The sequence below is a fragment of the Anopheles stephensi genome, chromosome 2 (assembly GCF_013141755.1).
Source record: "Anopheles stephensi strain Indian chromosome 2, UCI_ANSTEP_V1.0, whole genome shotgun sequence".
Taxonomy (NCBI): Eukaryota; Metazoa; Arthropoda; class Insecta; order Diptera; family Culicidae; genus Anopheles; species Anopheles stephensi.
Genome location: NC_050202.1, coordinates 25,528,150 through 25,555,766, shown reverse-complemented (window position 1 = coordinate 25,555,766; position 27,617 = coordinate 25,528,150). Strand labels below are relative to the sequence as shown.

Sequence of the window (27,617 nt, the reverse complement as noted above, 5' to 3'; positions counted from 1 at the left end):
TGACAGCTAGTACATATTGCGACTAACACAAACGAAGGGCTTTTTTGACAGTGCTTGATGTAACGCTCACTTTGTTTGTTATGTTCATCGTTTCCATAGAAGCAGGCGTTACGAAGCGTTACTTGAACTGTCATTTTCACCTTCGGTTCTCTGCTTTATAATATTCGACCTTATTGTTATGCTAAAGTAATGATTCTCCAAAATAAAAGTAATTATATGTAGAAATAGGTGACATTATATGAGATAAGTTTAAATTCCAATTATAAAAAATTAATATAAATAAATAATTCTATACTAAATGCCCATTACTAATACTACTAGCCCAGCTGTCAAGTAGCACAAGGTGACTCATTTTTTTTAATTTAGTCACACCCTGTTTACTATAAAATATTATGCTTCTTGAATGTAAAGATTTTTTTTATATTTTCAATAAATTATTAAACAAAAATTAATTAGAGATTTTTTCCCTAATCTAAATGATCATTCTTATATCGAAACCCAAATGGCTTGCGGATTCTAAACCACTATCGACCACGTTACGTCCACACCATGGTATATGTTTAATGTCCACTAAATAGGAAGAGGACCACAGGAAAAGAAACTCGAACGAATGGAATGCTCATTTCTTCCCACTCAGCACCAGGTTTCCATTCCATCCCTCAGCGACGTATCATTCGATCGCACGATCGCACATGATCATGCCACATATGGTTTTTTTTGTTGCTCTGGACGTAAAACATTCCACCCGATCCTAAAGTGCCAACTTCATTAGAAAGAAATTAGATACGATGAGGTATGGTTCTGTCGGGGTTTTTTTTTTTGCACACTTCTGACCATCGGCTGGAAAATGGGAAAGATGAGACGCGAAGTGTAAGGAAACCGAGTAAGCGAAAGGGAAACGGTGGTGGTCGGCAAAAAAAAACCAACACCACATTATGGGCACATCGGTCGGACAGTTCGCTGTGTGTTCTGGTTCTGGCTCTTCGCCTGCGCCATTCCAGCCCAAGGAATGGGTTCGCAAATTAATGTGCGGCTGCAGCCAGGGTGGGATGTCTTTCGGTTTTCATGATTTATTTACAAAACCTCATTGAGGTTAGGTTTAGGGCTAAGCATGAAGTTTTGAATCACACACACACGCGCGCGCACTTAACATGAGCAAAGAAGTTCCAGCAGATCCAGCTTCTCAAGGCTCGGATCGGAGAGACCGGGGAACATATTTCACCCGGTGGATCGTTTCCGTTCAAGAAGTTGTGTGGGTTTTTTTTTCTTCTTCTTCTGGTCTTCGTTTGGTCTCTTTATGGGAAAGAAGTAAGATTAAAAAAGTTTCGTTTTTGTTGCTGTTGGATTGTGTGCAACTCATTCTTATCCTTCGTTTTTTTTTCTGCCAAGAGTTTTGCGAGCATGATGCGATACTTGAAATTCCTAATCCAATTGGACATGAGGCCTTCATTCTTTAGCGAAGACAAAAAAAACAGCTAAACATTCTATCCTCTGCTGGCAACAAAAAAAACAATTTCCATCAAAGAAAAGGCTTTTTTAAATTCTATCTGTTTCTCTCTCGCTCGCTCTCTCTCCCCTAATGAAGTTATGTAAATTTGCAAGATTGATCTCGTTACACTTGAAACCCGTACAGCAGTAGCTAACCTTTAACGGGCGCTGTTGTCTATTCTTCCTCCTGCCTAATGAACGTTCTCTAGGCCGTTCCTACTTCCACCAAAGTAGATAAAAAGCAGAGTCGAATTTTATGACGATGGAAACTTCTTTCCACCCTTCGCTTGTTTATCGCGCATAGCTATTATTTGGTCGACCAAAGAAAAAATGTATCTCCCAAAAACAACAACCCGCCCAAGTGCCTTCACTTTCAATTTGGCGAAAGGTAAAAATCTAACCTTTTTCTTGCCGCCGTAACGATTCCCTCGGCGATAGCCCTGCCAGCTGGATTTGACTTTTTGGGTTTGGGGGCAAAAAATGGGAAAATGGCCCTTTTTATTTTTGCCTGCCTTAATTCCCAATTCAAGGCTGCCCATCCATAGGGGTGGAGGATTGGCGACTTACCTTACTACCAGGTGTGTAGGTGTGTATGTCTGCACACACACCAAATAAACAACAAAGAACGAATGCATCCTCCCGCCTGCAATCCCCACCGACCAGAGGAAAGTTCGGCGTTCTAGCTGCCATAACCAGCCACCGTGCTTGGGAAAAAAGGTTGGAACGTCGTTACGTTTTGCACCACATCGTACCTGAAGTTCATGTAGATCCATTATAAAGTTTGATAACGATTCTGGATGGATCCCATTGGGAAGAGCAACACGGGGCTGTGGCGAGCAAGGGAAACGAACTTACGATCTCTCCAAGGGTCGTAAGTCGTAAAGAAGGTGCTCTGAGCAACCGGAGCAGTATTGGGCGATGTTTCTCTTTAATAATTACACCAGATACGCCAAGATGAGTTTCGTAAGCTGATAAATGAAATAGAAAAGCTGTAACGAATGTCTTCATCCCACACGAGATATGATACCGAGGTTCGGGTGGTTCCGGTACTGTTTGGAACGTCTCGAAGAGCAGGAAACACCTTTTTCCGACCACCAAACCCCTCTGTTGGTTTTTCTAGTGTTGTTTGATATGTGATCTATCTCGAGATAATTATCCGGCTTTGTTTGTCTGCTCCATATGGAGCTTGGGTTGTGAATCGCTGCATCTTGTTATGCCCCCCCCCTCCCCCCCCCCCCCCCCAGCGTTCCACCATTTTCCATTTGGAGCTGCTAAAAAGGTACGCAACGTGTGTACCTTAAGCTCGTGCTCTAACCTCCAGGAATCGAGAGCGAGAAAGTACTTCAACCTGGTCCTGAAGGTATACTGTCGGAATAATTGGAGTTGTTGTTGGGGTGCAATCGGTTCACCACCGCCCCCCGTTTCCCAGTGGTGCGAGAACATCCGAAAGAGCTCTCCTACCATCCTTTCTTTCCTCCCCTCCCCATTATCCAGGTGGTCCGCGTGATAGTGATGGAGGTGGTTAGTTAAGTAAACCGACCCCAACGAGCAGAACAAATAGATAGACGCGAGTTTGTTCGAAGCACCCACTTGCAGGCAGAGATATGCCGGCATGTTGTATTAAATCTCGGCGGTAGATATTTCGTAACAGCGCCACACAGCAAGTCCGTACAGCACACGGAACACGTCATTTTAGCTTTATATCCGTGTCAGAACAGAACACACAAAGGGATGCTCCATGTTCTGCTCGGTGTGAAGTTAGGTAATAGGAAAAAAAGAAGAGATGTACACGCTTTATACGCCAGGAACGAATTAAAAAAAAAAGTTTCATTAATTTCTCCATCCCAGGTTTAAGCCGTCGTGTGCAGATTGCAGAACTTCTTTGCAACGGGATTATCTCTTCCCTACAAGATGCTACATAAGGTCACACCAACGGTGGATAACTTGATTCACATTCGCTCTTTCACTCGCCCGCTCGTATCCGCCATTGCTTATGCAAATCTTCATGTAATGCAAATGTTTTTGGCAATTACTTCAACTACCAACACAAAAAAAAAAACAGCGGACGATCTTCTTCAAAAGCAATATTGATGCTACTGCCCTTCTTCCTTGTTGCCCGGGAGAAGGGGATCACAATTATCCAGCCGGGAATAAGCGGACGGAAGTTTTGGCAAGGTTGTTTGTTTTCCATCTTAACCACCACCTGCTTAGGGGTTGAGCTAGTTCACATCGTACAGCCCGGAGCGCCGTTGCCTTGGGCATGCAAATTGCTGCAAGGACAAGCGTGTTTTGTATTGCTTTTCGTTACGTCAAATGGAAATATTTGCTCAACAAAACGGCAGTCGATGACGGAAAAACAGGTAAAGGTTTTTTCCTGCTCTTCTTGTGATGGGTAAACTCGTGGGGTACCGTTCAAAGGTAGTTTCAGCTGAATGGTAGAATGAAGCTTGTTTAATTGATTTTCGGGAAGAGCTTTTGTGAGGAACAATTTGAGAATGTTACATGAACTTTTTGATATTCGAGCAAATCATTCTTACTTTACGATACCTTTTTTTCTTATGTGATTCTCGAGAGACCTTAGAAGGTCTTAGTTGGCCTTCAAATTTAGATTTTTTGGCTTCTTCTGACCCATAGCTGGATAGTCGGTCTAACGTTCGGAGGGTAGGTCTGGATGGGATTTGATTCCCGGTCCTTCGGTGTGAAGATCGGTTCCTCTATCGCTGTGTCCACTTTATACGGGACCATCGGATCGTCCATGATAATAAACTACCCATCCTTAATTAATCCAATATACACGACATAAGACAGATTGATATGTAGAATTCTAAGTCTTTTCTTGAAGTCAAGGACTATTATTAGTCTGGGACTATACCTCAGTTCATAGTTAGGCAGAGTAATGATTTGGATGGCATACATCAAGACATAGAAAACTCTATGTCTCGTATCATTTATAAGTTGCAGAAAACTCCATGAAACAATTTATTTTTTTGCTGAATGATGAACAACAATTTTACAGTTTTCAATGCGATTGTTGCAGGAACATTTCCGATCGACCTTAGTCCTCGGGTCGCGAATAAATCTTCAAGACAACGAAACTTTAAATACCTATAATAGCAAACACACCGAGACTCAAGGCATCTTAGTCCCGAATAACTTACCTCTTCTTTTATTGCTCTAAGAACTGTCAAATGTGACATTTTACGCGATCGTCTTACTAAAAAGCGTCCTACACTTTTTCGTTTCATAGAACCATTGAAATCAAGCGATTATTGCTATTCATTTATCCGAACAAGTTTGGGAAAAAGATGTTGGTAAAGCTTCTTCTTCTTCCTTGGCGCTACAACCTTTGAAAGGTCTCGGCCCGCCATTTCTGGCATTCTGTGACTTGATTTTACCCATAGCAATGTAGTCGGCCCTGCGTACGGCGTGACTGTCTGGATGGGATTTGAACCCCGTCGCCGCAGTCGCCTCGGCAACCAGACCGCTCCAAGCTTTTGTAAAGTTAAGATTTCTTATTCTTCTTATTCTTCTTCTTCTTGTCCTAACGACCTCTTAGGTTATGGCTGCCATTTTTGGCTCACTAGATTTATTGATACCGTATAGTGAGCTGGTAAGTCCTCACTACCGGAGGAAGGGCCTAGATGGGATTTAATCCCGGTCCGGTCGGCTAAGATTTAAGTATTATTTAAAAAAAAAACTTGAAGTCCGGGCCATTAAGAGTTAATGTCGTAATTCATACTGTTTGATTATACTGATACCGATTCCTAATCGCAGATTGTCATGTTGGTCTTGTTCGATCGGTTCAAGGGTACTGAATTAAATATAGTTTTAAAAATATCCTTAAATTTTTTTGATTAATATTCATGTAAAAAATTGTTTCTTGAATCAAAAATATGTCAAAATATTTTACAAATTTTGCAATAAAGATGTTAACTCAAAGAAAGCATCCCATTTCATGTTCCAAGCCCTTTATCCGTTGCTCAGCTTCAGCAGCCTGCTCGTTGACTGTCACATATCTATGTAAATGTTATTCTACATACCCAGCAACCGAAACACTTCCCCATGAATTCACCTGTACGATTGCTACACCACCTACGAAACAGTTCAGCTCCCTCTTATCTCGTTTGTTTTCTGTTGCTCATCCTTCCAACCAAAAAAAAAGGGGGGAAACGAATTGTTTTGCCTGTCCGTTAGCGTAAACATCACAAGAAAGACAATCCGTTCCCGTGTTGGTGAGGACACAGATCGTATTCATGCTCTCACCACCCTACTACATACATATCGCTCCAGAGCTTCGGGGTGTTTCGAGGAACCGTGCAGCAGCACGCATTCACGCCTCCATAGCGAACGGTAAGAACGTCACGCTGCGCCTTATGCGCTGCGGTACGATCGTAAATCATGTGACATAAACTAATTAGCGCCTCGTCATGTCGCCTCCTATCGCCCGGTGCGACCGGGATGCAAATGATAATGGGATGGGGGTGGGAAGGTGAGATTATGTTTTAATAACATTCACTGGAAAACGTACACGCGTGAAGGGGGGAAAACCAACACACCACCCGGGATGGATGGTTCCGATTGTGTTTTACACCTTCAAAGAAAAGGCTTGAATCAATTCATATTTTAAGACGGGGGTTTTCCCATCAAAAGATGATTATGAAGTTGTTTTTTCTTTTTGCTTCACCGACTGACTAACTTCCACTTAATTAAGAGTTCTCTGTTCGTACCTGGAGAAAGAAAAAAAAATCCGACCAAACCGAAACCCCGAAAACAAAAAACGCTAGAATGTTGCCGCCAAACTTGCGTTTCTATGCTTAAGCAAAGTTCTGTCGACTTACTTTCAACCATTGTTCCGACCAGCACGACGGCAAACGCTAGTGCAAGCTGCACCGCACCCCAGCTGCGAAGATTCATCGTTCGGTTCGTCGCTTGCGGCCTGGTAAAGTAGTCTGGGCACCTTTTCCCCGTTTTCACACTTGCGGAATTTGGGGCTGAGAGTGGGGAGCGGAGTGGATGGAAAAACGAGGGCGGGGGGAGGGTGTGGTAGGTGAAAACACTTCTCTTATCACACCGCACTTGGAGGGTTGCTTTGGGCGGGTTAAAAAGATTCTTTTATGGCACGGGTTGCTTTTGCTTTCTTCCTTTTTTTTGTCGGTACACTTTCCCTCTATCGCGCACTTTCTTATCAGGATCAATTTTTAACTTTTAGCACTTGTTGGCCAAACTTTCACACTTCACAAACTCACAGACACACACACACTGTCGAACCTTCAAAGAGAGTGAAACTTTCGTTACTTCTATTGTATGCATGGGAAAACTATGATCACTATAGTATTTCATAATGTGATAAGTACTTTTCTTGTAAATTTAGGGCAGTGGGAAATTTATGAAAATATGAAACTTTTTCATACTATATGAACAAAAACAAGTAAAAGACGATTTTTCCAAAAAATCTTCTCGAAACGAGTCACCCCGAAGAGTGAAGAAGCGCGCCTTCATTATGCAAATCATCTACTGGCCAGAGCGAAAAATTCAAGGTGTCCTAGTGTTTATGACCACAGAGCCAAAAGAAGAAAAAAAGAAGGAACAAAGAATTCACAATGTATTCCTTTGTGTCAAACAGAGAGAGAGAGATAGAGAGGGAAAAAACGCAAGTGATACACTAAGTACACTCGGAATACATTTTCTATTCATGAGAACACTTGCAGCCATTTTGCTTGAAATAAAATGAGCGCACAGTTCTTCGTCGCCCGGTGCTGCACCTTGTGCTGCATAAGTTTTGCCCTTTCATGCTGCTACCTCAAATGAAACCTTCGCTTGAAGTGCCATTCCTCCTTGGAGTGCCCCACCTAACACCTAGTGGTTCGGTTGGTCAGCATAAGAATTCTAATTTTAAAACTCATCATAATTTAGTCACCGGTCATCACATTCGAAAAGCACGCTCACACAGACACACGCTCGTACCACACCACTTGTTTTGTGTCGAATTGGGGAGCCAAAAAACGAAAATTCAAAACGCCCGAAAGAATGCGCACGTGTTATGCAAAGTTGCGAGTATGTATGCGTTTTCACGAAACACTAGGCACACAACACAACCACTTTACAGCACACAACCGTGTAAGCGCACCACGTGAAAATGCCACCCCACACACACACACACACGCACACACACACCGACACCTCCACATTGGGGCACCTTTGCACTTCCGTTGCAAAACTGGGCATGAAAATAGAAGACCACAGCTGCAGAGAACCCCCCGAACGATGCTGATGATGATGATGACGATCACCAACGGCTGGTGTGGCCGGCCGCGCACTGCAACACCGGACTGCATCACAGCCGGGGTGGAATTTTCATTGCATTTTCTTCTTTCTCCATGCGTTAAATACTGCTGTTTTAGCTAGCCAATATGCTCAACACCATCGCTTACGATCACTTGATCTTTGGGATATAAATCGCACTGGATGAGGCTTCCTGTACAACACGTTGCAAGATTCCTGTTCCACTGCCTTTAATAATAACACAACCACCCCAACTGCTCACAAAACGGCACGCATTAATTAGACAAACCTGATTGGGAAGGGTGGTAAAACAAAACACACACACACACTACACGCACGAAAATTCTTTTGGCCGCGAGATCCGGCACACCGGGCACGCAGCAGCAAAAACCTCGTGTACACTTCACGCGATTCAAAACACGAATGAATTGAACGGTCGGTGCTGCTTTGCCGCTTACCGACGTCCGCACCGACGGCCTTTTTGGATGAATCATTTCCGATGAACGGTGTTCACCATCACCGTGGAACGTTCATTTGTAAGAGGGGATGAACGCGCTTCGGCACGGTGGGAAAATAAAAGTCCTAAAATATAGCAAAAAAATTTTGTTTAGCTAACAATTGATAACTATTTATTTTATTACTATTTTTTTTATTTATGAAGGACGGCTTAGCCTTATTGCTATTTTTTATTTTTTATTTTTACAAAAGGCCTGGACCAATGAAGGACGGCTGACCGTATTGCAAATTTTCAGATGGTTTAACGGGATGAAATTTTATATTTTTATAGAATTTTGTTTTATATCGTTTATATGCAAACGTTTTGGGTCTTTGAGACCTCATTGATCTCTTATGTATTGAACAGAAACCTTATAATTGTATGAAAATGACGGCATATAGAAATGATTTTAATATTTTGTTTGTAAATTATCACTATGAACAAAAGAGATGGTAAAAGAGTTTTGTAAAACTCGTTGTTATATCGTATATTCAAATTGTACCTTTTTCTGACAATTTTAATCATTATTATTATAGAACATAAAATGTTGCTTATTATTCGTTTAAACGACTATTATCTACTAATGATTAATCGAAGCGGCCCGGATATAGAGGCGGTGGTAGATGCTACACCGGTGCCGGTCTTCACATGGCAGGGCCGGGGTTCAAGTCTCATCTGGACCGTCCCCCCCATTGCAAGGACTGACTATCCAACTATTAGGTAACAATAAGCCTAGTATGCAAAAACAATGGCAGGCATGATCTAAGAGGTCGCGAGGTCAAGAAAGAAGAAGAATTTATAGACGCTTGCTGTGTATGAAGTGCATGATCCAAGGATAAACTGGCTGTTGAATAGGGGTTTTCTAACCATGCACATCATTATCCGAACCCTTAACTATTCTTCTTGATTAACTTTCATGCTCTAAACATTTGTATGTCTTGCTTTACAGAACAGAGACTCTATGTGCAGAAGAAAACGTTTCTATTCATTGTTTTGAAAATTCATTAAAAAATGCCCTTACCTCAATGATTTAATTACATTTTAAGGAATTATTTTAACGTACGACATTCAAACGAAGCTCATTTTAAATGTATGGTTTTTAATTTTAATTAAATAATTCAGACCGATGGCCATTGCTGTGTGCTGGGGATATGTTCTAAGGGGATTTGGTATGATTTCTTTCCCATATTTTTTATACTGTCACTGCTAAACTCTTGGCAGTCGAAGTGTTAGTGACCACGAGATGTTTCAGCTTGTTTCACTATGTTCATATAATCGACGATTAGCTGAAACGTTTTTTTTATTGATGTAGGACTAGATTACAACACATTTGGAGACATTTGCTTCTTCAAACCGTAAAAGGGTTAATTGATTTAAACATAAAATGTCTGGCGTAAAAAAAAGTTATAATGAGATAAAATACTTGAAATTTGTCTTACATCCGAGATAGTAAAATATTAATATGAATGCTGTTAATTCAAACATGATTGATTCTTTGTTTCATATCCAGCACTGTAAATGAACACAACGAAAACAAAGGTGTTGAATGCTTCGGAAAAAGCTCAATTTTCTCGAAGCTTTTTACAAACAGCATTTTACAGAATATTGCCAGAAAAATCTTAGGCTTAAATAGCTGTAAAATTAATTGTATCCACAACGATAAAACTGTTATTATTAAAAATTATTTTAAACATTAACACAAAACTGAAATTAGGGACAAATTGTGAAATCTCACCGTGCGCATCTCATTTGGTTTTCGTCATCGCTACAGCGCCCTGCAACAGATGGCGCTGTTCACAGCCAAGAGAATTTCAAGCTTTGTCATTCCATCCTTAAGCGCTATTACATACCCCCTGCATCGCGTTCAGCGAGTTTAATCTTGTTATACATACGATTTATTATTTTATTGATGTATCAAACCTGCAATTACGTCACTTATCAAACCAATGTTAAGCTTCTTTCTGAATTTAACTGAAAAAAAACACATCCAGACTTAGCTGCTCTTATCTTTAATCGTCCACTGCCTCAAATGGTAGTTTTAAAAACGCAGCACATTAGCGGCATCTGCTTCGGCGGGGATGCTTGGGATAGCACGGCGAAGATCGGCTACCGTACAACAGTAGGTGAAGCCACGTGCAAAGTTTCCGTAGTTCGCATTACCCCATCCATACTGTGCACACACATCCGAGCACAGCATCTCTCCAGCCGGCATGCTCGTACGGAACGGATCGTTGTTGTTGATCAGAGCGATCGCTGCGTTCGTGCGGGGCGATTTGATGATCTTCCAGTACCACTTCGGTGCCTGGATTCCGCCAGCCTCGAGCGTGATCGGAACCTGCTGGCCATTCACGTGCGGAAGCGTCAGAATGTCATGCGCACCGTTGAAGATCAGCACGTCCTCATTCAGACGACCAGCAATGTTACGGGCGGCGTTCTCAATCACCAACCAGTTGCCAGCATTCGTAGCCTGCCATTGTGGGGCAACGTTGACGTAGAAGTAGGTCGCCCACTGCCAGGGTCGGAAGATACCGTCCGCATCCGGCGAGAGATGTCCTCGGGAAAGGTAAGAGCTGGTAGTAATGAACCGATCGGCTTGAGCCTGGGATCCTAGCAACTGGGCGAAACGGATGGCCTGCTGGGCGGTGGTGTAGGAAGTGGCCGGCTGGACCTGGGGAGCGGTACCAACTGTCTTGAACGATGGTCGGTAAGACTCACTGATGCTGTCTGTTGAGGGTGTACAAGATGGTTCAGTTTGATACATTTCTGGAACAATCCTGTCCTACTTACGGGAAATGGCTGTTCCGGGAATGATATGGCGGGTGTAAATGACGGAAGCAGTCTGCATGTTGTAGCACGACTGGATGTACGTCACAAATCCTACACTTGGCACATCGAATCCAAGGTTCAGCAGGGTTCCTCCCTGGCCACAGCTTTGGCCGGTATTCTGGAGCGATCCAGTCGAGCGAGCAGCACAAGACACACTGGCAATGTTCACACTGGCTCCGCCAAGATTGAACGTCTGTCCGGACACACACCGAATGTTGGCCGTGACAGTTCCAGCTACAGTTTGGGAAGTCAACAATGAGATAACTTCCACCACAAAACTCCACCCTGAGACTTACTGTTTGCAATAGAATTGCCTGGACAGGCAATCAGCGTCGTTTCTCCAGCATTCCACTGTAGCGATGGTCCGTTCGGGGCCCACAGCTGGTTGTTGCGCAGGAACAACGGTTCCCGGGCATTCAACTGCGTCCGGATATTGACCGTACACTCTGGAATATGATCCCTGGTGAGTACTTGGATTGCACAGTCACCAACCTTCAGCTAAGTCGATCACCAATACTTACGTCCATGGGCTAGAGCAACCACCGCAGCCAGAATCGTTAGGTACGCAAACATCTTCAGGAGCAGCAGTTACCGGTGCAGCAGCCGTCCAGTCTCCAAAAGTTTACTGACAACCTGTTTCAAACGCGACCCCCTTAATAACCTTGTCCAATTCGATCATTATCAGGGTGGCTCGCAAAATGGGTAGCTCATTATCAGGAATCCCCACCCACCCAAAAACTACGGAGGCCACCAGTTCGTTATCGAAACACACATTGGCAACCGTCTGTATCGCACCGTAATTGTACTGATAACTCAATGTAGATTACAATTTAATGTTTTAAGTTCATAGCCCGCCAGTCTTTCTGGACACCGGCGTGCAACGTGTGCTAATGGAGCTACTACAAGCCATTACTACACGTTACAACGCGTAGTACAACACTGTCCGATAATAAGTTTTATGAATGAAAATAATGACGTTATGTGAATCAAGTTTTTAACGTAGACATTGAGAGCGTATCCAAAGATGTATCTCATCATCATTGTTTGCGTTTTATTAAAAGTTTATTGATAAAGTGAATATTTCGTATGCAAGGTAATCGGAACCGGACTTTGCTTTACTCTTCTTCTCCGCCGAATAATGTTTTATTGCAAGATAAAGGATCCCAAATCGGGTGTTTATGGTGGTTTCGATAACAAACCGAGCATGGTATAAAAGCTTGCAAATGCACGACGAAGGCAATAGTTACCTGCAAGGCTGTCCAAAAAACACGAGATCATAGGGCAACCAGCTGAAACGGGACCGCTGAATCGTGTTGGTAGCATGTGATTGGGATTATCAGCTCCGTTTGCTAGACGGAAGCTAGCACGTGTGCGGCTAATCAACATCACAACGTTCATTGGAATCGGTGGCACCGATCCAGATAGATCTTGCCTGGTGACTGTAACAAATCCCATTCAGTATTTTAAATTTACTGGGAAGTTCTTTCAAGGAGCTTTATCTTGATGCTGCTTTCGAGTCAGTCCGGAGATAGCATGATGAAGAAAGCGTTTGATTTTTGTGATGTGTGTCTACAATAATGGAATTTTTTTTTGTTGATAATTAAGCCGACTCTTCACTCGAAACTAGAACATTTTGGGAGGAACGGCCCTAAATGCTGTGGAGAATTTTTATTGTGAGGCCCTTCAGACGAGCACCTTACTCCAGCGAGGATCCTTATATGGACAGTGAAAAAGGGCACTGTTTCTTAGACGAGGCAACAGGACCTTTCTAAGCGCCGTCCAGGTTTTGCCATTATTTGTGTAGTAAGACTTACAGGGTTCTCTGACCGGCGAGTTGAAAAAAAAATCCAGTTTTTCTTCTTCTTCTTTTCCACAAAAACCTCAAGAGGCCTGCCATTTCTGGTTTACTGTGACTTGACCGTATCCGTAGCTGAAAAGTTAGTCCAGCACACGGGATGGCGGTGTGGATGAGATTTGAACCCCGGTTCTGCCGTGTGAAGACTGGTGTCGCTGTTGTCTCGTCTACCGGGTCTTTTTCTTCTTCTTTCTTGGCCAGCTCCTATGGAGCACGTCTAAAAGACATGGCCTGGTGTCCAATTCGTTCCCAAGAAACTCGGTTCATGGCTACACTCCTCCACCCCCCGCTTGTTACTGATCTCCCTCAAGCCTGACTCCATTTGATCCTGCCAACGAGCTCGCTGTGCTCCTTTTTGTCTCGTTCCGAACGGGCCACTGGTGAGCACTTTCCTGGTACGGCATGAATCCGGCATCCTCATCACGTGCCCTAACCAGTGTATCCTTCCGGCTTTGGCAACCGTAAGGATGTTTGTAGCGCCATACAGCTCAGTTAGCTCGTGGTTCATTCTCCTTCCCCACACGCCCTGCTTGCACACGCTCGAAGATGACGGGTGCCTTGGAATCCTCCGCCAGCATAGGACTCCTGCCCGTAAAGAGGACTACCGGCCGTATCAGTGTGCGATGTATGACGTATTTCATGCGATGTAGGAGTCTTCTGGATCTCAGGAGTCTGTGTAGCCCGTAGTCGGCACGATTCCCCTGAACAATGCGCCTTCGGATTTCGCTTTTTAGGTTGTTGTCTGAAGTTACGATTGTGCCAAGCTAGCAGAACTCCTCTACTAGATCAAGATCGTCGCCGCCGATTAATACTCTTCTATAATACGGTCATGCTCTATCACGGTCAGAGCCTCCAGCAAGCAGGTACTTGGTCTTCGTCTCATTGATCCACAATCCAATCCTATCGGCCTCGCGTTTAAGTCAGGTGTACGCCTCGCACACCGCCACGGATGTCCGACGGATGATGCCGATGTCATCCGCGAAACCAAGGAATCGAAGAAACCGGATGAAAATCGTGCCTCTGATCACGAGCGCTTTGCATGACACACCTTCCAGAGCGATGTTGAACAGTCCGTACAGCAGAATCTGTCCGCTTGCTTCAGTCCCCGATGAGATTCGAACGATTCCGACAGCATGTTCGACACACTCACCTTACACTGTTTCGTAGGGAAACCGTACTGCTGCATGATTCCTTAGTGTTATGGTCCAACCTGGCTCGGTAGATATGTCACGGGAACTCACCGGTGACATGCAACGGTCAACGGTTGATGTGTTAGTGCGATCTACCGAGAGGTCAGCGAACGAGCGTGAGCGTCCACTGAGAGATTTAGAGATTAGATTCGTCCTAGCGTCCGAGCGGTGATCTCTCCCCGATTGACTGTATGTGCTGTGTCTGTGCGTTTGATGTAAAAGTGGCGTGAATTGTATCCGTGTAAAAGTTTCCATGTATAAATATAAGTTCGTTGTAGAACATATAAACAAAACATAAAACTTAGCTCAATAGCTCGGTACGATCTATAGCATCGTAGACTGCCTTGAAGTCGATGAACCGATCTGGGGATCTGATGCTCCCGGCACTTCTGGAAGATCTGCGGTAGAGTAAAGATTTGGTCAGTCGTGGATTTCCCTCCATCAAATCCAGCTTGATAGTTTCGGACGAAATCTATAGCAAGGGGCACAAGTCTGGAGAAGAGTATGCGGGACAGGATCTTAAAGGCAGAATTCGAGACTGTGATGGCTCGGAAGTTAGCACAGTACAGTCTGTTGCCCTTTTAGTACACTGGGTGAATGACACCCAGCTTCCACTCGTCCGGTAGTTCGGCCTGGTCCCATATCCTGACAATCAGCCGATGCATCACCGCGGCAAGCCTCTTCGGTCCCATCTTGAACAGTTCTGCCACTAGCCCATCTCTGCCAGCCGACTTGTGGGATTTCACGGATGACGGATGACTCAAGCACGATCGTGAAGTCTCTCGCCACATCGGCTTACCTTAGCCGATTCGTATTGATCCATGGGGTAGGCTTATAGCGCCGTGTAACAGTAACTTTACCTTAACCAGGAAATGGTCTAAGTCGACGTTTGCTCCTCTGTAGGTCCGTTCGTTGATAATATCCGAGAAGTGCCTACCATCGATGAGAACGTAGTCAATCAGGGAATATGTCCGCTTTGGTGATCTCCAGGTGTAGCTGAAACGAGGTGCATGCTGGAGGAATGTGCTGCGAATGGTCATGTGCTTGAGGGAGGCGAAGTTTATAAGGCGGAGCTCATTGTCGTTCGTCAGCGGGTAGGCGCTGAAACTTCCTTTGGTGGGTTTGTATGCATCCTACCGTCCGACCTGAGCGTTAAAATCTCCGATGACTATCTTCACATCATGTTTTGGGCAGCGGTCCAACTTCATATAGAAGATCTTCTTCTCGTCACCGGGGCTTCCGTCATCGTAGGCTGCTTTGAATAGCCTTACAAACAAGGAGCAGGCCAAGAAGAAATGCCAAAGTAGTCATTGGTTCGATCGTCTCATATAATACATAAAAGCAGCGATTTCCGCCTTGAAGATAGTGTGTTAGTAAATCGTTTACCGTGTACGGTACTTGTTATATTTTAATCTCCAAGCTATCAACACAAACGGCAGGACTGGGGCTCAAACCTCATCCGGGATGATGGTACGCAGGGCTGACTACTTTGATATGGGTAAAATCAAGTCACAGAACGCCAGAAATGGCAGGTTGAGACCTCTTGAGGTTGTAGTGCCAAGGAAGAAGAAGAAACCATCAACTCTCTAAGCTATCAACATTGTATACGAAGTGTCGTATTAGTCTTGCAAGTTGTATATTTAACTGAGGAGTAGCTGTAATAGGAATGGAGCGCGACGGTAAGTTTTAGTTTTTCAGTTACGCTGCTGCTCCGGGGTTATGCCTCTTCTACGGTTTTCAAAAACGTAGCACATTGGCGGCATCTGCTTCGGCCGGAATGCTTGGGATAGCACGGCGAAGATTTGCCACCGTACAACAGTAGGTGAAGCCGCGTGCAAAGTTACCGTAGTTCGCATTACCCCATCCGTACTGTGCACACACATCCGAGCACAGCATCTCTCCAGCCGGCATGCTCGTACGGAACGGATCGTTGTTGTTGATTAGAGCGATCGCTGCGTTCGTGCGGGGCGATTTGATGATCTTCCAGTACCACTTCGGTGCCTGGATTCCGCCAGCCTCGAGCGTGATCGGAACTTGCTGGCCATTCACGTGCGGAAGCGTCAGAATGTCATGCGCACCGTTGAAGATCAGTACGTCCTCGTTCAGACGACCAGCAATGTTACGGGCGGCGTTCTCAATCACCAACCAGTTGCCAGCATTCGTAGCCTGCCATTGTGGGGCAACGTTGACGTAGAAGTAGGTCGCCCACTGCCAGGGTCGGAAGATACCGTCCGCATCCGGCGAGAGATGTCCTCGGGAAAGGTAAGAGCTGGTAGTAATGAACCGATCGGCTTGAGCCTGGGATCCTAGCAACTGGGCGAAACGGATGGCCTGCTGGGCGGTGGTGTAGGAAGTGGCCGGCTGGACCTGGGGAGCGGTACCAACAGTCTTGAACGATGGTCGGTAAGACTCACTGATGCTGTCTGTTGAGGGTGTACAAGATGGTTCAGTTTGATACACTTCTGAAATAAATCCTGTCCTACTTACGGGAAATGGCTGTTCCGGGAATGATATGGCGGGTGTAAATGACGGAAGCAGTCTGCATGTTGTAGCACGACTGGATGTACGTCACAAATCCTACACTTGGCACATCGAATCCCAGGTTCAGCAGGGTTCCTCCCTGGCCACAGCTCCGGCCCGTGTTTTGGAGCGATCCAGTCGAGCGAGCAGCACAAGACACACTGGCAATGTTCACACTGGCTCCGCCAAGATTGAACGTCTGTCCGGACACACACCGAATGTTGGCCGTGACAGTTCCAGCTACAGTTTGGGAAGTCAACAATGAGATAACTTCCACCACAAAACTCCACCCTGAGACTTACTGTTTGCAATAGAATTGCCTGGACAGGCAATCAGCGTCGTTTCTCCAGCATTCCACTGTAGCGATGGTCCGTTCGGGGCCCACAGCTGGTTGTTGCGCAGGAACAACGGTTCCCGAGCATTCAACTGCGTCCGGATATTGACCGTACACTCTGGAATATGATCCCTGGTGAGTCCTTGGATTGCACAGTCACCAAGCTTCAGCTAAGTCGGTCACCAATACTCACGTCCATGGGCTAGGGCCACCACGGCAGCCAGAATCGTTAGGTACGCAAACATCTTCAGGAGCAGCAGTTACCGGTGCAGCAGCCGTCCAGTCTCCAAAAGTTTACTGACAACCTGTTTCAAACGCGACCCCCTTAATAACCTTGTCCAATTCGATCATTATCAGGGTGTTTATGGTGGTCCAGATAACAAACCGAACATGGTACAAAGCGTGCAAATGCACGAGGAAGGCAACAGGCACCTACCAAACTGTCCAAAAAACACGAGATCATAGGGCAACCGGCTGAAACGGGACCGCTGAATCGTGCAGGTAACATGTGATTTGGATTATCAGCTCGGCTTAGATGGTTGTGCTAGACGGAAGCTAGCACGTGCACGGCTAATCAAAATCACAACGTTCATTGGAATCGGTGGCACAGATCCAGTTAGATTTTGCCTGGTGACTAAAACGCAGGAAAGGTTTGGAGGTTCTCTGAAGGAGCTTTATCTTACAGCTGCTTTCGGGGAGAGAATAACATGATGAGAGATAACATGATGAAGAAAGCACAAGGGTTTTGCATTAGTGCCTACAACCTCTGAGATCATAGTCATGCCTGCCATTTCTGGCCTACAAGGCTTATCGTTGGATAGCCATTCCTCATTATGAGGCAACGGCCCAGATGGGGCTTGAACCCCGGTCCTGCCGTGTGATTCGGTCTGTCGGTCCTGCCGATTTGTCGCCGGTTCTTTGTAGACTTGGTCTTGGTGCTACCATCATTTGTATGATAAGACCTTCGCAGACCTTTCTGCGCTTTTCATAAGCGTAACACATTTCCAGAATCTCCTGCGGCAGGAATACACCATAGTTCGCTTGCCTCCATACGCCAGGATATTGACCGTACACTCGGGGATGAGACCACAAGATCCTTTTTAATGAACACCTAGAAGCCTTGAGCTAAATCGATCACCAGCACACTAAAGTCCTTGAACCAAGGCCACCACGGGAGTAAAACTTGCTAGGCACGCCAACATCTTCTGATGTTTCGGTTTGGTAGGAGTTTCGAAGGCAACACTTACCAGTTAGGCCTTAAGCAACATTATTGATGGTTATCACGATGGAAGTTCGTTGTTATACATTCCACGCCAGTGTTCAAGGAGAACAGGTGGCTGGATGTGTTACTCGTACTCATGTTTACGATTTTTATTTGTTTAAATTAGTATAAGCTTGAGGAAAGAGTTACCTGGGCTGAAATAGGGACCCAGGGATGAGAGTTTTGTGAAACAGTATGTTTATCTGTTTACAGTTTGTAAACGCTCGAATCTGAAGAACTGGCTAATGTCCATGTCGGTAGGAGTAACAGGGATAGGCAAATAGATGCGATCACCGTTACTGTAGTGAATTTCGATCAGGAAAATAGTGATAGAACAGTGGATGGGTTTGGGTGAAATCGGCAAGGCGAAAATCCATGCACGGTGGACGCATATCAGATTCTTCGCCTTTTTTCGGAGTCTTTATGATTTCTTTCATTGTATTTATTTTATTGTTGAATACTCATTATTATTTTCTATTTTCTATCATCGTTATTTTCTTCTTTGCATTTGCTCTGGATCATTATTTTGCGTAAAGTGGCATATCTACACAAAATAACCATTTTGTCACTCTTATAGCCACTGAACATCGCTTGGCTTCCATAGCTAGGGTTTACGTTTACGTTTCGCTTGTGTTTCATTACAGCACCTGACAACAGATGGCGCTAGCTTCAGAAAAAAGCTTAAAAATTGGTTACAACAGCATCTATCAGGCATTGTTGATCCTATGCTGTTTCTCCATTGAATGATTATTTGATTTTTGTTGTAATGATAATGAAAACAATATAAATTAGGCGTAGTTTACACTTCACGTCCTATTATTAGCTCATTTCGTTGGAAATCCATTTTAATCGCTCGATGCACAGCAATCCCAATTTAGCTAAAGACTTTCATGAAGGACGGCCTGGACGTTTTGCTTTATGGATTTTATCAATGAAAGTGTCTAGTGCTTGGTTTATTTTACTTTGAAGATATTTGTTCATTCATTAAACGGTTCAAAACCATTCTGAATTATAATTTTTGGGGCAATTGAACAACTTGGAGCGGTGGTCGGTGGCCGTGATGATAACCGCACCATGTACTACGAGGCGGTTGGGTGGTAGAGGCGACAACGACGCCGCTCTTTTTACGGCAGGACCGGGGTTCAAATCCCATCCGCACCGTTCTCCCACAGTGAGACATTAAATCGAGTAAGCCAGACAATCGCAGGCATCATAAGGACAGGAAGAGAGAAAGAGAAAGAGAGCGAGAGAGAGAGAGAGAGAGAGAGAGAAAGAGTACAGGAAAACAACATGTTCTTTAAAACATTATTAATTGTACACGGTGCGGTGTGGTGGCAGAGGCGAAAGCGGCGCCATTCTTCACACGGCAGAACCAGGGTTCAATTCCTATCTAGATCGCCTTCCTGTACGCAGAGTTCACCGTGTACTGTACGTGTTATATTTTAATCTCTAAGCTATCAGCGCTAAGCCCGCTAAGCTATCCCGAATGTATGAGAAATGTCTTATTAGTCATGCAAGATATATATATTTAACTGAGGAGTATCTGTAATAGGAATGAAGAACGACGGCAAGTTTCAGTTTTTCAGTTACGTTTAAAAGGGATTATGCCTCTTTTACGGTTTTCAAAAACGTAGCACATTGGCGGCATCTGCTTCGGCGGGGATGCTTGGGATACGACTACGAAGATCCGCCACTGTGCAGCAGTAGGTAAAACCTTGTGCAAATCTACCATAGTTCGCATTACCCCATCCATACTGTGCACACACATCCGAGCACAGCATCTCTCCAGCCGTCATACTCTCTCGAAACGGATCGTTGTTGTTGATCAGAGCGATCGCTGCGTTCGTGCGGGGCGATTTGATGATCTTCCAGTACCACTTCGGTGCCTGGATTCCGCCAGCCTCGAGCGTGATCGGAACTTGCTGGCCATTCACGTGCGGAAGCGTCATAATGTCATGCGCACCGGTGAAGATCAGTACGTCCTCGTTCAGACGACCAGCACGGTCCCTAACTGCAGCCTCCACTATCTTCCAGTTACCATTATTCGTCACCTGCCATTGTGGGGCCGCATTGACATAGAAGTAGGTCGCCCACATCCAGGGTCGGAAGATACCGTCCGCATGCGGTGAGAGATGTCCTCGAGCAAGGTAAGAGGTGGTATTAATGTACAGATTAGCTTGGGCCTGAGATCCTAGGAGTGCTGTGAAACGTTTCTTCTGCTCTGATTGGCCATATGACGTCCTAGGCTTAACGGTGGACGGAATTCCACCAACTTTGAACGAAGGTCGGTAATTATCATTAATTTTATCTGTTGATGATGGACAAACTGATCAGTATGATGGGCTTTTGAAACAATCCGGTCCTACTTACAGTTGACAGCCATTCCGGGAATGATATGGCGGGTGTAAATGACGGAGGCCGTGTCCATGTGGTAGCATGACTGGATATACGTCACAAAGGGTATGTTTGGTACTTCGAACCCAATATCTAGCAGGGTTCCTCCCTGACCACAGCTCCGGCCCGTATCCTGGACAGATCCCGTCGAGTTAGTGACACAAGCCACACTGGCAATGTTCACACTGGCAATGTTCACATTAGTGGCAGCAAGATTGAAAGTTTGTCCAGAAACGCACTGAATGTGGGCCGTGGGAGTTCCTGCTGTGGTTCGGAGAGCTAACGGTTAGACAAAATCCATCATCTTTCTACAGCACAACACTTACTGTTTACGAGCGAGTTATCCGGACAGGCAATCAGCGTCCAGTCTCCGGCATTCCAATGCAGCGAAGGACCGTTTGGGACCCACAACTGGTTATTACGCAGGAACAATGGTGCCCTAACGTGTAGCTGCGTCCGAATGTCAACCGCACACTCTGCAATGAGACTCAAAGTGAGCCTGTTGATCGTAAACCAAGAAGCCTTAAGCTAAGTCGATCACCAGTACTTACGTCCATAAGCTAAAGCCACCACGGTAGCAAAAATCGCTAGAAACGCAAACATCTTCCGGTCGAAAGCCGCACTTACCAGTGCAGCCGTATCATGTTCAGAAGTGCACTGACAACAAAGTTCAAGCGGCAACACATAAATAGCATTCGCGTTGGAAGTTCGTTATCAGAAATCCCAAACCAAAGAACAATGTTAGCTGATGCATTAGTATAGGTTACCGAGAATTGTACTGATAAATCAAATGATCGTACACATTAGTACGATTTATTTGTGTTTGTTGTTATCTTTCTTCTTCTAAGCTTGCTCAACGTTTACAACGTTTGACTGTGAAGGTTTCGATTCAAGGTTCCGCGTCAAGGTAGCAGAACTATTTTAACACCTCTTTTTTCACGGTCAAATGATTCCCGGTTTTTTTTAATCGGGTCAAGTCATGTCAATAATGTTGAAGTCTGCGCGTTGTACGATTTCGTGTTCATTCAATGTTAACCAACAGATAGGAAATTTCGTTCCCGCACTAGTGTTGGTCAGGTTCCGACCTTACCTCTGCGGAGCCGGCCTCGACTTAAACCCGGTGCCGGCTCCGCTCCGAGGGCTCAAACTTGTATTCCAGTAAAATGCTGTCGGAGCTGGCCTGACTCCGGAGCCGACTCCACATGCTACGAACTTCCCATCACTATCCCGTGTCCTGAGTTTCGCGAAATCTGATCTAATAGCCAGCCAGTCCAAATCCCCATTTTTCGATGTACTAAGTGGATTAAATAGAGTGAATTAGATTTTTTTTATTTAGAAAATTAAATCAAGCGTGGTGTATCGGATACTATCCTATAGCTTCATTTCGTGCGCATTTGCTTTCAGGCACGTGTAAACATCGCTTAAGTTCCGATGCTTCCAGTTTTAGTTAAAAATATATTATCGTTGCAATACCTATCAACAGATGGCGCTAATGGCAGATAAGATAAAATGTTTGTAAATTATTGTAACAGCACTTATCCTTCGTTTCAACTTAAAGTACTTCACAGTGAAACGATTGCTAGAGATTCCTATTATTTATAATCGTATAGCTTATTATTGCATCGATATTTGTACTTTTACCTATGAATACTATCTCCTTCGACTTATTTAGTTTCCTTTCGTTAGTTTGAAGAATATATAAATTAGTTACGCATTAATTTGTCGCCAAATATATGTAGCACAAATGGCGAATCTTCCAGAACCACTTCGGTACCTGGACACGATCTGCTTTCAGCGTGAATGGCACCTGCTAACCATTTTCATGCGGAAGTGTCAAAATGTCATGAACACCGGTAAATATCAGAATGTTCTCCCTCAATCCGCTTGCCTTGTTGCGGACAGACAGTTCTCAACTACCTTCCAGTTGCAACTATTCACCTGCTGCCATTTGGGGATTGCGTTGAAGAAGAATTAGTATGCTCGCTACTAGGACCGGGGGATACCGTCCGCATCCCGTGAGAGATGTCTTCGGGCGAAGTACTTGTTTGCTTGTTTGTCTCAACCAGCTGGTAAAGCCCTAAAAGCTCCAAAATACGAGTTTTCTGATTTTCCTGAAGGTAGGCTTCTCGGATATCCCTATTGAAACCGGCAAGTTTGAACGAGTGCGTGGCTCTATCAATAATCTTATCTGTAAAGATGGTTCAGGAAAATAAGTATGGAATGTTTAAAAAAAATCTTTAACCTACGCTCGATAGCTGCTCCTCGAATCACATGGTGGGTGTAAATGACTGAAGTCGTGCGGATATTGTAACACGACTGGATGTACGTCACGCAGGGTACGCTTGGCACATGGAACCCAATATTAACTGGAGTTCCACCAATACCACGGCTCTTTGGAGTGTTCCGGACAGAGCCCGTCGTGTTAGTGGCACAGGCAACATCGGCAAAGTTCACATTGGCTCCACCAAGATTGATAGGTTGTCCGGACACACACTGAATGTTGGCCGTGACAGTTCCAGCTGTAGTTTGGGAATCCAACATTGAGATATAATCTTCCAATCTACCTTAACACTTACTGTTTACCATCGAATTTTCCGGACAGCAAATCAGCGTCGATTATCCAGCACTCCACCGTAGAGATGATCCGTCCGGAGCCCAAAACTGATTATCACACAGGAACAATGGTTTCTTGGCGTTCAACTGCGTCCGAATATAGACCGTACACTCTGGAATAAGACAACAGGATGAGTTTATTAGTTGCACATCCATCCACCATGTCCATTACTCACCTTCATAGGCTAAGGCCACCACGGCAGCCAGAATCGTTATGTCTGCAAACATTTTCAACACTATCTCTCTGGTCTGAATCTGGTAACAGCTCGAGGAAACAGCACGCACCAGTGAACAAAAGTAAACTGATAGAAAAGTATCGAAAGAAATTGCTTAAAAAATCTTTTCCTAATCGGTGTAAATCACGAAGGCTCACAGAACATGTGAGATCGTTATCGTAAGACTAATGTCGGCAAAGAAGATCCTCGCGCTATCTGTTGCGTTCGTATCGGTGTGCAGGAACCGATAAACCGATGTCTCTTGTTTTGAATTTAAATTTTTATTTATTTTATAAGCTGTCTGCCTTAAGTAATCATTATTTATAGCTTGCGGTCCGATGGCTGAGGCGTTAACGGCGCCAGCCTTCACACGGCAGGACCGGGATTCAAATCCCATCAAGACCCAGTCCGGGATTCGTAGGGCTGACTACTTTGCAAAATCATGTCACAGAAAGCCAGAATTAGCAGGCCGAAACCTCTCGAGGATGTAGTGTCAAGGCAGAAGAAGAAGAAGAATCCAACAGACAGTACCCGATGTTCTGCTGTACATGTCTTAAAATATCTCAACCATACTCTATATTTCATATTTTCATTTAACAGATAGAGAACTTCTTCTCTAAACTAAAAGAAGACTCTAAACGGGATTTATAGATTTATAAGCAACTTCTATTACATATCGTTAAAAAGGGTACGATAAAAGCCAACTGACGGATTTAAACGCTTTTATGGTAAGTACAATAGGTGCGGTACGATACGATAAGCGAAAGACAAAAGCATATGTGTGATGTGCATGAAATGCAACTCCAAATGCAATTGCAGGCTGTATGTGTATTAGCTACAATTTTTGACAGATATCGACTAAATATTTCTACTGTGTGGTTTTTGTGGCAAGACACACAGCGTGATAAACAAATCTACGTTCCCAAGAACGCTGCAACTCTGTTGCCCGGGAAACGCATCCGCATAAGCACCGAATCAGCCCGTCACCTAACCACCACAAAAGTAAAACCCATCATTGTGGTACCAATTAAAATCGGTTCAACCGTAATAACCACCAAGTACGATTTTGGTTTATCCCGAAACAATCCTATTAGTACGCTCTCCGTTAAAAGGCGTTACATCGAACGGATTGACGGCTCCTGCTTTCTTTTCGCCACGTGTCTGCAAAGGTGTTTCCAACTCCTGTCCAAGGTAGTTGGGACGCGTCGAAGATGAAATAATTATCATGCCTACAAGTCACGTGCCACGAGAGTAGCAGAGCAGCGTACAATACGAACGGATACAGTTTTCCACCGGTGTCAATCATCCGTCGTTGATTTGGAAAAGCCACTGTATGACTTGTGTACCTGTGAGCACTAACGTCGGTGCCAGCATTTTCCCACCATATCCAGCATGTGAAAAGGATGTTACGGAAGCAGTGCGGGTGCTACTAATGAGAAGGTATCATGTCTCTTTTTGTTTTCTTTTTTTTCTTCTTCCTGAGCTCCGTCTGACATGCGGATGTTTGATGGTACGTTTGCCTTTTGTTGCGTAACAGTGGTGAAAACCTCACTGCGTTCTGTGGGGTGCGTGAGTTACCAATGGCAACGATGAACGTGTGCTCTTGTGGTGCGCCTCGGTTTGTTTTGGGAAAATGAGCTTACTGGTTTGATTAAAGTGTTACCTAGCAACCGCCGCAGTGGAAAAGCGTAATGACCGTCGTTGTTGTTTTCCGGGAACTAGTGAATATAGGTTAATACTGTTAGAAAGGGAATTGATAGGCATGTGAAGTTAGAATATCTGGAGATGTCTCACATCATCACATCCTATTGTAAACGTAACGCGCAGAGGATAATAGGAAAAGAGATGAGTTTATCATGCGAATTTTATGTCTTGTTGTTGTTTATCATGATGTTTGCATACTTTCAGGCGCATCGCTTAAGCCTTAGCATTGTATAAGGTGTGTTAAAAACTTTAGGAAAAATTTAATTGTTTTAGATTTTAAAAATCTATTTGCCTAACAATTTATATTTTTGTAAGTAGTTGGCAATGGCGTTTTGACAAGCTGTATAATTTGCGCTTGTCATGGAAAACTGTCATAAAAAAATTGATATAAAATTTTATAAAAAAAATATTTATATTTATATGAAATGTAAATTATTTTCAATCCAATGGTTTTACAGTCATCTTGAAAACTAACTACAACTGTAAACTCCGTCTTTATTTATCTACATCTGAATCAGCGCTGTGTTTTCAAAATTCTAGCGAAAAATTAAAAAATTACTATCGAACTCTTCAAACCCGCAAAATGTAAAAATTTCCAGCACACCTCGCGTATATTAAAATGTTTTTGTAACTCCCTACGCCTCGAAGTATGCAATTGCGTGCTGTTAGAATCTTAAATTGTCAATTGCATTGCATACCTTCAGGCTCGTGTGTCATTTGTTCCGTCCAAAACCACTACTTTCTTTCATTCCTTTGCTTATAAATAAAATACCACTCCGGGATTCGTGTGTAAGTTGATCTAGTATATGCATTGTTCATTCTTCAGTTAAATACACTATTCTTAGGAGGGTAAAACTTTTGATTACACGTAGAAAATGAAACGCCAACAACGCCCGCCCGAATTGGCAGAATTGAGTTAATATGCAATCATTAGTATTTGCACTAGCGAAAAAAAACGGTTCGAGGGCACGTTGCGCCTGCGTTTCCCAGCGTTTGCCACCTGAATTTTCCCCAGGATAACAGCCTAGCAATAACTCCTCCCCGTTTTTTCTTTTTCCTTTTTGCCATCCCTCCCGATGGCCTCCCCGGGGCAAAAGGATCCCCAGTGGCTGGCTGGCTTAAAATCATAAGTGTTGATAATCACCGATGTCGTACAGTGGCATCGAACCCATGACGTTGTGAAAGTGGGAATAGGCAGCGGCCGCCGACAGCGATCCGATCGTGGTGCCGGATTTGCTGCCGACACCGGTCCCAATGTTCATCAGGTTGCCATTCCGCGTACCGAGCGGTTGGGGTTGATGGTGATGATGGTGGTGATGGTGTAGGTGTTGCTGCTGTTGCTGCTGTTGCTGCTGATGGTTGTGGTGTGCATGGGAATGCGCTTGTCCTTGTTGCTGCTGCTGCTGCTGCTGCTGCTGCTGTTGTCCTCCTCCCGGTGTGTGCGCATGAGCCGAACTTTGATGGTGTGCATGTGGATGCGTGTGACCGGTGTGCTGATGCTGGTGATGGTCAAGCGACCCAGAACCAAGCCCCACGCCAACGCCAGGACCACCAGTTGATCCGCCCAGCACACCCGCCGTGACTCCTGCGCCGGCGGCGGTAGACGTTAGGGTACCACCACTCGTACCGAGATGGATTCCACCACCGGAAGTGGAATGTAGCACTCCACCCGGACCGCCCACACCATTGCCGGAAGCCATCGAAGCCAAACTGGGGCCCTCCATGTCGGAATCGCTTGACGAGTCCAGATGCTGCTTGTCCGATTCGCCCGTGCTGGGGGGGGTAAGAGTAAAAGAGATGCAAAATAGGGGGAAAATAACATTAATACGTGCGTAAAATGAAGCAATCGAGGGTAAAATATTATTGCGATCTATCAAACAGGATCAGGTCATATTAACACCCAATATTTCTTCGTTCCAAGCGCTGCCTTAGGATCCGATGCGAAACGCTGTTGGGTGGTGATCGTGTGAAGATGGATGCTTTTACCACTGCTAATCTGATCAATCTTATTCAATCGCCTATTTGTCTTACGAAAACCGTTCCCTGGTTGTTGTTGATGGTTATTAATGGTGGTTTGCTAAAGAGCAGCCAAATATTTGGAATAGAAAAGCATGTACTTCCGTTTTCTAATTTTTCCTCGGATTTTGCTTGGAATTCCACGGGTTATTGGACTTTTTTAAATATTTTAAGTGTCCATTTTACTGGCGTTTGAAGGTTTCACAGCTGGTTTTGAACATCCGTTCGGGAGTTTTTGACAGTTTTCCAGTGAAGCTAAGGTGTTAAATAAATCTATATCCTCCGAATAACTCTCGCTCTATAGACTTCGAATTAATTATTCCAGTAAAAGTAAAAATAACATAGAAAGCAGAAATAAAACAATCATCTCCAATGCGCTCCCGGAGCTAATCGTGAGGTCGCCTAAACAAATAAAATAAATAG

The 27,617-nt window shown here is 44.4% G+C and overlaps 4 protein-coding genes across 7 annotated transcripts in view; all 4 read right to left on the bottom strand.

Moving 5' to 3' along the window:
• The window catches only part of LOC118505923 (neurotrimin-like), a 101,390-nt gene extending 93,192 nt beyond the window's left edge, over positions 1-8,198 (bottom strand). For all 4 annotated transcript variants that reach the window (XM_036042417.1, XM_036042419.1, XM_036042418.1 and 1 more), the window contains exons 1-2: positions 8,060-8,198; positions 6,327-6,756 (exon numbers count right to left, since the gene is read on the bottom strand). In XM_036042417.1, the coding sequence (XP_035898310.1) occupies positions 6,327-6,402 (76 nt within the window). In that variant the 5' untranslated portion in view covers positions 6,403-6,756; positions 8,060-8,198. The remainder of the gene's footprint in view (positions 1-6,326; positions 6,757-8,059) is intronic.
• Positions 8,199-10,259: 2,061 nt separating this feature from the next.
• Positions 10,260-21,345, bottom strand: LOC118507107. Its single transcript, XM_036045109.1, has 10 exons — positions 21,198-21,345; positions 20,973-21,122; positions 20,623-20,910; positions 19,878-20,560; positions 16,960-17,161; positions 16,625-16,897; positions 15,877-16,560; positions 11,389-11,562; positions 11,054-11,326; positions 10,260-10,990 (listed from the first exon to the last, which is right to left on the bottom strand). Exons 1-10 carry the CDS (start codon positions 21,247-21,249, stop codon positions 10,305-10,307), a joined length of 3,465 nt encoding a protein of 1,154 aa, XP_035901002.1. The 5' UTR covers positions 21,250-21,345; the 3' UTR covers positions 10,260-10,304.
• Positions 21,346-21,941: 596 nt separating this feature from the next.
• On the bottom strand, positions 21,942-23,487 carry LOC118507106. The gene is made up of 4 exons (XM_036045108.1): positions 23,436-23,487; positions 23,274-23,372; positions 22,893-23,165; positions 21,942-22,834 (listed from the first exon to the last, which is right to left on the bottom strand). Exons 1-4 carry the CDS (start codon positions 23,485-23,487, stop codon positions 22,581-22,583), a joined length of 678 nt encoding a protein of 225 aa, XP_035901001.1. The 3' UTR covers positions 21,942-22,580.
• A 2,473-nt stretch (positions 23,488-25,960) lies between these two features.
• Positions 25,961-27,617, bottom strand: part of LOC118505922 (protein sine oculis) — a 35,517-nt gene continuing 33,860 nt past the window's right edge. The window contains exon 6 of the mRNA XM_036042415.1: positions 25,961-26,951. Within this exon, the coding sequence (XP_035898308.1) occupies positions 26,303-26,951 (649 nt within the window). The 3' untranslated portion in view covers positions 25,961-26,302. The remainder of the gene's footprint in view (positions 26,952-27,617) is intronic.

Bases quoted from the DNA above. Each gene is read 5' to 3' on its own strand.
- LOC118507107 (XM_036045109.1), bottom strand. From the start codon at position 21,249: ATGTTTGCGTTTCTAGCGATTTTTGCTACCGTGGTGGCTTTAGCTTAT. The intron at 17,162-19,877 runs TGAAAACCGTAA...TGACCGACTTAG, and splicing joins CCGCCAATGTGCTACGTTTT to CTGAAGCTTGGTGACTGTGC. The intron at 16,898-16,959 runs GTAAGTCTCAGG...CCCAAACTGTAG, and splicing joins AGGCAATTCTATTGCAAACA to CTGGAACTGTCACGGCCAAC.
- LOC118507106 (XM_036045108.1), bottom strand. From the start codon at position 23,487: ATGTTTGCAGACATAACGATTCTGGCTGCCGTGGTGGCCTTAGCCTAT. The intron at 23,166-23,273 runs GTGCTGGATAAT...CCCAAACTACAG, and splicing joins CGGATCATCTCTACGGTGGA to CTGGAACTGTCACGGCCAAC. The intron at 22,835-22,892 runs GTAGGTTAAAGA...CCATCTTTACAG, and splicing joins TCGAGGAGCAGCTATCGAGC to ATAAGATTATTGATAGAGCC.